Below are 10,166 nucleotides of genomic sequence, written 5' to 3' on the forward strand. Positions count from 1 at the left end.
CAAAGCATTTTGATACAGCATTTTCAATTGGCAAAATTGAAACCAAAGACTTAAGAGGTATGTAAGGCAAATGGGATAACACTGAATCATGTTCCATTATTTTTTAAATGGCATTTTTATGCCAACACTAACAGAAATGTAGCCATTATGTTTGCAGTTACACTTCTGACTGTAACATTATGCCATTTCCACCATCTTACTGGGAAAATGGTACTGAAAAAAGAAATCTTTTGAACAAATAGATTGAAAGAAACTGTGTGAGCCCAAAAACAACTACAAGATTTTTTATCTTCAAGGAATGTAATATTTGTCCATTGAAAATTCCACAGAATATAATCGTTTTTAAAGGAAAGAAAGAGGATTGGGGGATTAAAGAAACAAAGTGAAATAATTTTAAAATATTCTTATGGTAAAAAAATATTCTTATGATCATATTTTTTAATTTTTTAAAATTTATTTATTCATGAGACACACACACACAGAGAGAGAGAGAGAGAGAGAGAGAGAGAGGCAGAGACATAGGCAGAAGGAGAAGCAGGTCCATGCAGGGAGCCCGATGCGGGCCTCGGATCCTGGGACTCCAGGATCATGCCCTTGGCCAAAGGCAGGCAGGCACTAAACTGCTGAGCCACCGAGGGATCCCCTATAGTTATATATCTTAACAGATGCCTATAACTTGCATGTTTACCTCAGACCTCTATATTCCTATCTGTAGGAAAAGAAGAAAAGTCTATTTAAGGGGACTTAACTAATGACAACACATTTCTAAAATGGGCTTAAAATCTCTCCAAAGTGCTGAGGGATAACTGTTAAATAGTTAGAAACAATCATACTCTGACCACTTCTTTGAATTACAAATTTATGTATATACTTCTTGCTTTTTCACTGAATGAGCACAACCAATTTAAAAAACAGATAGCACAGTTGCATTTCAAAGTGGCAAATTATAAAGTGCACTGCAAAAGTGCTCTAATTGTCATCCACAAACATCTACATGCAAGCAGCACTGGGGTAGAATGTTTCAGAGCAACGAATAGTGTTTGCTAGCAGAACAACATGGTGACAAAATTTAGAAAAGTAAAAGAACATGTCTCATGGAAACCCAACAAAAAAATCCCCATTATCATTTGATTTACATAGAAACACACTGACATCTAAATCCAGAAAATAATTTCGTAATGCATACTCAGACTTGCAGTAAATACTGTGAATGAAAAATGGGCCATGAAGGGAAGGGCTGAGAGATGGTTACCATGAAAATGACCTAATTAAAATTTAAAAGGAAAAAATCATGACAGAAACTGATATGCAGATGTTAGAGAATAGGTTGGAGAGAGAACAGAGCCTGAAGAAGGGAAGAGACATCAATTACAATGGAACAAGACAAGTGGTTATAAACAAAAGTGATCGTGGAACTCAGAAGAATAAAATGGGCGCTGAAGTAAATAAATAAATAAATAAATAAATAAATATGTGTATAATAAATATAAAATTCATTTATAATGTGACTTAGGTAAATTTTAATTTTCCATATAAGTTATAGTTAAAACTTTGCCACAACTATCTCACAATATTGTGAGGCTCAAATATAAGTTGTGAAAGTGCTACATCAACTCTAAAATGCTATACTCAAGTAAGACAGACAATATTTACTAAGAATGCAAATGAAACCTCTCATTCCAACTCAGGGAGAAGGCAAGCAATGAGTTCTCTGAGACACAGAGGGAGAAAATTTCACCCTGATCCATTCCCAGATTATCTTAGAATCACAGGCTCTATGTATTCACTCTACGGGCCAGCTTTAAATGCAGAGCAAATATACTATATAATTCAGACTAAGAGACTTGTGGCCAATGTTACACAAGAAATGTATGGAGAAAAATCCTTCTTCTTTGTGGAAGAAAGAGATTCCCTTCCCACTACTTAAACTTCATAAACGTTTATTGCCTGCATAAATGTCATAGTGAAATATGCTAATTTCTCCTCTTTGAGGAAGGAATGAGCGGGGTAGGAAAGAAGATAAAGAGTCGCTAAAACATGCCAAAACCCATAACAATCTCCCCAAAAAACTAACTCCTGGGATAGAAAAATAAGTCTATGAGGCACCAGGTATGTGTACATTATAATGACTATTTTACAGCTACGGAACTGAAGCCTACTGATGCTACCTACATGACTTATTTAAGGCCACTTATCCAACACCACAATAAAACTATTTCTGGGTTTTTATCATATCAAAGCTCTGGCATTTTCCAGATACAGCCTTCCATTGGAAAAAAAAAAGCAAGAAGAATAAGGAGGTAAATAGAACTAAACCATATTTTTAGTTTTCTTTCTTAAAGATCTATCATGAAATTTTAGAAATATTGGACATTCTGTAAAATTTCCATTAAAATTTTAAAGTTAAACACCATTTCCACAATCTCTGATCATTAACTCTCAATGCATTTTCATTACATTAGAAGCACATGCAATAGTAAATCATGGTAAGATTTCCTAACATTTTCAAGAAAGAACACAAGATCATTAAATACAGAGTTAAAAAGACCTTAGAAACAATCAATTCAAACCACCTCATTTTATAAATAAGGAAATTAAGGCTCAGATAGATTAAGTGACTTGCTCAGGGTCACACAACTCGACAGTTCCAGAGTCAAGATCATAATTTAAATCTCCAGACTTGTAGCCCAGGGCTTTGTTCTTTTTCAAACCTATAAGAAATGACTACTGGATTTAAACATTTAGTCCAGAATATCCTTAAAATGGAGTGTAATTCGTAAGAATAAGCCACGTGGCAAGGAATTAATAGTTAGTTCATACCAAAAATGAGCTGCCAGTCACTGTGATAAGATCTGTTTCTTTCTGAGAACCATGGTTTCCTGCTGCACTGGAGAATCCAAACTGGGTCTCTTCCTCCTGTCCAAAGAAGTCAGAGTCAGGATGTACATTCCATTCTGCTTTGGTTGGCGTCAGTAGTTCCGAGACACTGTTTTCACAAAGGGTGCTTGAAGGAGTCAGAGCATCTGTGTCCACTGTAAGCTTACTGCTGGGGGTCAAAGCCTGGGGCTCTTGACTCGAGTTTTTCATAGCCAAAGAGCCCAGAGATACCAATGGCCCCACACTTAGACTTGAGACATCATCCATATCTAAGGGACTCTGCTGAAAACCAGAGGCTGTCGTTCCAAAAAAGAGAGAGGTATCCAGACTCTGAGGAAGGTCACTGATGGCCATCAAGGCCCGAGGGTCCACAGCCTGCCCTAATGAATTATTATTATTAGCAGGGAGGCTCCCTGCCAGAGTTGAACTCACAGAAGCCACATCAATAGTCAAGATTCCAGAGTTTGCCAATGCTGTGTCCAGCACTGCAGCGGAGCTACTGCCAGGCACATCAGAGGAGAGAGACACTAGCTCTGCATCACTGAGGTCATTCTGTCCCTGGCTGGTAAGTTCACTGCTGGGCGTAAGAGAATTTGCAGCTTCTAGCTGAGCTAAGAGATCCTGGCCAAGGTTGTGCCTTTTGGCCAAGTGGGTCTTCATGCTGTGCTTGGATGTGAAGAGCTTATTACAAGTAGAGACTGGGCAGCGGCTTTTCCAGGTGTCCACGTCCTGCAAGTGTTTCTTGGAGTGAATGTAGAGACTACTGCGAGCAGAGAACCTGGCACAGCAGCCTTCCACAGGGCACACAAAAGGCTTTGTGCCCAGGTGGGTTATGCTGTGGCCTTTCAGATGCTCAGCCCTTGTGAAAGATTTCCCACAGCCTTCCACAGGGCACATGAACCTCCGGTCATCCTCGTGCTTCCTTTTGTGCCTCAAGAGTTTGGACATGCTGGTGAAGTTCCAGCCACAGCCGTCAAAGTCACAAAGGAAAGGTCTCTCACCTGTGTGGCTCCGCAGGTGAATTTTCAGGCGACAAGCCTTGTCGTACTGTTTGCTACAGCCTGGAAAAGAGCAGGAAAAGAGTTCCTGTTCCCTGAAATGGGCACGGTTATGGGAAAACAGGGCACTCACTGTGATAAACGTCTTCTTGCAGCCGGAAAATGCGCACTGGTATGGCCTCTCAGGTTCGAAATGGCTGCGCTGGTGGGCGCTGAGTTTGGCCTGAGTGGGGAAGCTCTCCTCGCACACCTCGCATTTGAACGAGTTCTCCTGCTCATGGCCCTTCATGTGCGCCTTGAGGTTATACACCGTGGTGAAGCTCTTGCCACAGCCCTCCGCAGGGCAACCAAAGGGCCGCAGTTTGTCGTGCGACTGCAGGTGCCTCTTGAGCTTGTAGGAGGTGGTGAAAGTCCATCCACAGCCGCCCAGGGGGCACTTGAAGGGCCGCTGGCCCTGGCTGCTGCTGTGAGTCAGCAGGTGCACCTTCAGCTGGTGCTTCTTGGCGAAGGTCTGTCCGCACTGCGCCTCGGGACACAGGTACAGCACCACGCCGGGGCCCGGGCCCAGCGGCCTGCGGGGACTCTCGGCTGCGGCCCGGCCCTCTGCCTCCTCCTCAGGCGCTGGGGCCGGCGCCGGTTCAGCCGGCTCGGCCAGCAGGAGGTCGGGCGGCAGCTCAGGGCAGTCATTGGGCTGCGCGGCGTGCGGGACCCCCGCTTGCGGAGCCATCAGACCCCCAGGCTGAGGGGCAGGCGCGACCTCAGGCTCCCAGGCTGGCGGCGGGGGTGTGGCCAGGGTGAGGACACCGTTCTCGAAGCGCAAGAGCAGGTTTTGGTTGTGGATGGTGACGGTGCCCGTGAAGGCCGCGGCGGGTGCCAGACTTGGGGCGGGGATCGGGTTCTGGGCCGGGGCTGGGGCGGGGACTGCAGACAGGCAGCGGGGGCCTAGCGCCTGGCGGCCCGCGGGATTCGCGCCACTCTCACCCTGCTGCAGCTGTGGGACCGACTCGGCCTCCTCCCTCCATACAGGCCCTGCGGCCTGGCCATCGCCCGCGGTCTCCACATCGCCACCCACCGGGTCCAGCAGCACCAGGAAGAAGTCATCGCTGTCGCCGCCACTAGCATAATCCGACCTGGGCGCCAACGGGCTCAGGCCCGGGCCCCGTGAGGCCGCGCGGGCCTCCTCGCGCCGCCTCCCGGACCCGCCATCTTGGGGGCCCCGGAGCAGCAGGAGGCGGCGCGCGGGGACCTGGCCAGCCCGCGGGTCAGGGCCGCCGTGGAACCGGCTGCCGCCCGCGGGGCTGCCAGCACCACCGCTCTGTCGTGTCCCTCGAGGCGGGAGCAGCCTTGGGCTTTCCATCTCCGAGGCGGTGAGGCTCGGCTGGAACCAGAGCCGCGGAGGAGGCGCGACCCCGCCCCCTGCCGCGGGCCCGAACACGTTCCTGAAAGGAAAAAAAAAATGTGCAATGCGCAGAAACTGGCCCTATCAGATATTAAAACGTGTTTAACGACACAGTGATTTAAATATTCTGGTACTGGATCTCTGGAACAGAATAGAAAGCCCAGAGGCAGAGCCTCGTATGCACAAGTAAGTTCTACATCCAGTATTTGTAGGAAATCAAGGATGTCTTCCCAGATAGTGGGGAAATGAAAGTTCATTCGGTACATTTAACCTAGCAATCTATCTGCTAAATGCAACTTAAATCTCTGTGTCATTATATATACCAAAATAAACACCCCCACTCCCTCCCAGTGCTAAGTATGGTGCTTTTAAAAAAATTGTTTGCTGGTTGGCTGCCTGGCTGGCTGGCTGGATTTATCAATCCAGTGAGAGAAAATTCCTGGAACAATAACACTTTGTGTCAACATCAAAGTACCATAATGCTAGCAAATGCTAATGAAAATGATGTCCTTTTCTTATTTATTTATTTATTTATTTATTTATTTATTTATTTATTTTTTATTTTTTTCTGGATAGCTTCCATATCTAGAACTGTCTTGAAAAAGGTCCTCAGGAAAATTTGTCTTACAGTTCTTTTTTTTGGCTTGCTGATGCAGAAATTAGAATGAGTAAGAGGTGAGGCCAAAACAGATTGCCACTGTTCAGCCTAGAAGTGCAAAGCTTGGAAGATGAAACAATTTATACTGAATCCTGGAAAACCCAACCCACTCCTGGGTCCTTCCAAGACAGTGCCCAACCTAAACCAACTCTTTGCCATTACATCATGGTAAATCTCATGTCCAATCCCACAGCATTCCTCAGAACATTCCTCAGTTAATGCTAGATTCTCCAGCACATGGAGGTCTCTGGACAGAGTACCAGTTAAACGTGGTAAGATTAAACCCTAAGTCACTGTGATGGACTCTACTGAGAAAAATGCACATATGACCATGTTCAATAGTCCTGGTGTACCTGCTTGCATTTCAGCGTGATGGCCCAATCTCCTTGTAATGGATTTGGCCTGTGATGCCTTAGTGATTGTATTAATGATGATGATGATTTTCCGACTTGTCTGTCATCTGTGATTTGGGAAATGATATCAATAAAGGGTGAAATATCTAGCAAGGGAAAGGCTTAGAGTGATGACTAGATTATTGGATACATATAGTTTAAATAATCCCCACTTTCCCCCTTTTTAATGATAATGGACACTTGCTGATCTCTTGATAGGAAGAACAATTTTATTATCCCTAACATTTGAAACCTCGTCAAAATTTTTACCTCACATATTTTCCTTCTGTTACATTTTTAAAGGAAGCCATTTTTAAAATCTGAGATATAGAGGAGTGCGTAAAACATATCTGCCAGATTTAGATAACTTATAAAAATAAAAACCCAATAAAGTCATTTTTGAAAAAGGCCCCTTGCTCAACTGGGAGACTGCTTCTGTCTCTCTCACTCTCTGCCCCTCTGTCCTGCTCATGTGCACTCTCACCATTTCTCACTCAAATGAATAAATAAAATCCTTAAAACAAAAACAAAACAAACAAAATAAAACAAGGAAAACAACCAAACACCCATGTATCTAGGATCAAGATCAAGAAACAGACCATTGCCAGCTTTCCTGGATACAGACAGTATTCCTCTCAATCACAACCCGTGCCCTTCCTTATAGATAAAGTTATTATCCCGACATTGTGATAATCATTTCAGTGCTTTCTTTATAGCTTTGCCATTTTTTGTACACATTCCTAAATAATATAGTTTATACTGTTATATAAATTGAATTGCATGCTTCCTTTGATCGCTTGTTTCTCTCACACCATATCATATAGTACATGTGATTTGATAGACTCATCCAAGTTGTTCAAGATAGTTGTAAATCCTTTATCCCCATTGTTGACTAGCATTCCAGTGTATAGTTTTAGTGAAGTGATTATGATATAATTATACAGTTCTACAGTGGATGGACACTAAAGTTGTTTCTAGATTGTTTGTTTGTTTGTTTCTAGTTTTTAACTACTATGAACAGGGATCCCTGGGTGGCACAGTGGTTTGGCGCCTGCCTTTGGCCCAGGGCGCGATCCTGGAGACCCGGGATCGAATCCCACATCAGGCTCCCGGTGCATGAAGCCTGCTTCTCCCTCTGCCTATGTCTCTGCCTCTCTCTCTCTCTCTGTGACTATCATAAATAAATAAAAATTAAAAAAAAACTCTTTAACTACTATGAACAATGTTGCAGTAAACATTCCTGGAAACTTCCCATTGAACACATGTGTAAAAGTCTCTTGGGTATACGTCCAAAACCATATTCACTTGGCTATAGGGTATGAATATCTTCAGCTTTTCTAGATGACGCCAAATTGGTTTCTGTAGTAGTGGTGCCAATTTACTATTTCACAAGTAGCATAGAGTTTTTGCTGCTAGACATTTTCACCTACATGTAAGATTGCCAAAACTTTTTTTTTTTTACTATTACTGTTCAGCTTTGGCATATTCTTATGTTTATGAGCCTTTGGGTTTTCTCTTCTGTGAAAGAACTGTTCAAGTTTAACTCTGTCAGCCATTCTTCTATTTTCTGTCTTCACTTACTCATTTATTGAGTTCTTTACGTATTTTAAATACTAGTCCTTCAATTATATGTTTGGCCAAAATATTCCCTTGCTCTGCTGCTTGCATTTTCACTTTCTTTATGCTATGCTTTGTGAACAGATGTTATACAGTCAAATTATCATTCTTTTCTTTATTATTAGCTTATCTGTTTAAGAAGTCTGTCCCTTCCTTGGGGCTGTGAACATATTCTCTATATTGTCTTCTAAAATAGTCATGGTTTTGTCTTTCACAGTTATGTGTTAATCCCCCCACAAGTGATGCTTTTGTATGGTGTTGAGTAGGGTTCTATTCCCCACCCACCCCTGCCTTTGGATATCTGATTGTCTCAGTGAACCACGTTTGAAAAGTCTGCTCTTTTCCAAATTATTTACAGCAACACATGTATCATAAATCACTATGTATTCTGGGGCTGAGAGAGAGTACTCAAGGATAGACCAATTTGGAGTGGGGAATCCCTTCTCCAAGGCTGGAATTCACACCTCATTGGAGAAAGTATAGGAGAAACTGTTGGATGGCAGAGAAGTTTGCTGGTTTGTGGGAACTAGAGCTGGTTTTCAGAACCAGAGCTGGTCTACAGTTACAGGGTAAGCAGGACACAACCCTATGGAACACATCAATGTGGACAAGCCACAACTAGTGGAATTGTGTTTGGGCATGTAGTAGGAATAGGGATGCTGGTGGAGTTAGAGGCCTGGAGCTAAAAATGTCCTGCATGTAGAATCAGAAGGGCCTTGGTGTTGGGAGGGCTGTAGCACTGGGAGAACTAGAGAGGATAAACCTGTTGTTGGACAGAAGGTAAGGGGGGGCAGAGTGGGGAGCAGTAGAGAAAGTAAGCAGAGAGAATCAGTGGGCAGGTGGTTTAGAGCCCAGGATGTCTCTATGAAGAAAGTCATAGAAAGCTGATCGCCAGGCCACACCAGGATTGCACATTCAATGAGGACAGTTGTTCTCGTCTCCTGCCTGGGGCAGAGCACTGAGAATATCCTCATACCCATGCCTCTAAGAACCGGAAATAAGAGGGGAGGCATTTCCTTCAATCTCCCTCCAGTGTCTTCTACTGAAAAAATATAACATTGTGTCACTTTGAAGGAGAGATACCTAAAAATTTTGTCTATTATCAGAGAGCATGTTTTGAAGGGTGAATTTAGAGTGGAGAAGCACTACATTAATAATTGGCTTCATGTACTTTATCAGTTTAAGGGATTCACTTCTATTCTTAGTGTGCATGAATAGCAGACACCCTACCTGCCAGGGTTATTGTTAGCTCACCCAAGGAATAGTATCATCCTGTTATTTCTCTGGTAAATTAATGATTAAAGAAGTAGGACTGGCCACTGCAGAAGCCTTAATAGACTACTTAGGATTCTTGGTGGACCTAAGGTTCCCTGGCCTGAATTGAGTTTTGCTGCAAAACCCAGGCTCTGGCACAGAGGGTTATCATGAGGCTAGGGCAGAGAGCCTGTGAGCCCTGCATTCTAGTCCTACCCAGGGCTTGTCTGCTCCACCTGCAAGGAGATCCTTGGCATATGGTGAGATTGTCTCTCTCACTATAGTGTTGTCCTTGAGAATAGAGTACTTTATACCCTAAATGCTACTCTGCATTCCTGGCAGCCACACCTAACTAAACAGGAAGAAAAGATGCTTGGATTTCATTTAAAATCTTGCCCAACAGAGCCCCGGCCATGGAGGAGCAGGGCATAAGATTCCTTTGTTATACTTACAAAGCGTATATAGTTACCATTTTTTGGAAATGTGTGTGGTTTCTTTATACTTATCTCAACCGGTTTTAGGCTCTAAAGTGGACAAAAGTTGTTGGGAGAAAATGGCACATATTTTTGCCATTCATAAGTGGCAAGCGGTCCATTCTGTAGCGATTGGCTTGTAACTTATATTGAGAAGAGACATTTTCACTAAAACAAAACCAAACCAAACCTTTTTCTTTCGGTGGGCCTATATTTAATAGAATAAGATACCACTAGTCAGGAGGAAAATATTGTAAAAATTGCTCATTCTTGTACTCTTATACTGTCTTCCTAGTATTACCAGTGTATTAAGCATATTCACCTCTTGGGCTCAGAAACCACACAAAACAAATCAGCCCACACCTTTCTTTTCACACAGATGACTGAATTGGCTTCTTATTGCAGGCACCCTCAGACCTTGTACATGAGGACTTGTGTATGAACAGGGAGTTTGTCCTGTAAATGCTGCTTGGACCTGCTGCCTGGTCCAGCTCTCAT

The 10,166-nt window shown here is 43.4% G+C and overlaps 1 protein-coding gene across 1 annotated transcript; it reads right to left on the reverse strand.

The window, feature by feature from the left end:
* Positions 1 to 387: 387 nt before the first annotated feature.
* Positions 388 to 5,387, reverse strand: LOC129518858 (zinc finger X-linked protein ZXDB). The gene has a single exon (XM_055339127.1). The coding sequence runs from the start codon at positions 5,230 to 5,232 to the stop codon at positions 2,815 to 2,817; it is 2,418 nt and encodes an 805-aa protein (XP_055195102.1). The 5' UTR covers positions 5,233 to 5,387; the 3' UTR covers positions 388 to 2,814.
* Positions 5,388 to 10,166: the final 4,779 nt, after the last annotated feature.

Source organism: Nyctereutes procyonoides, unplaced genomic scaffold (genome assembly GCF_905146905.1).
Source record: "Nyctereutes procyonoides isolate TBG_1078 unplaced genomic scaffold, NYPRO_anot_genome, whole genome shotgun sequence".
Classification (NCBI taxonomy): Eukaryota; Metazoa; Chordata; class Mammalia; order Carnivora; family Canidae; genus Nyctereutes; species Nyctereutes procyonoides.

What these genes read in the sequence shown, in the direction of transcription:
- LOC129518858 (XM_055339127.1), bottom strand. Translation starts at nt 5,232, where the DNA reads ATGGAAAGCCCAAGGCTGCTCCCGCCTCGAGGGACACGACAGAGCGGT.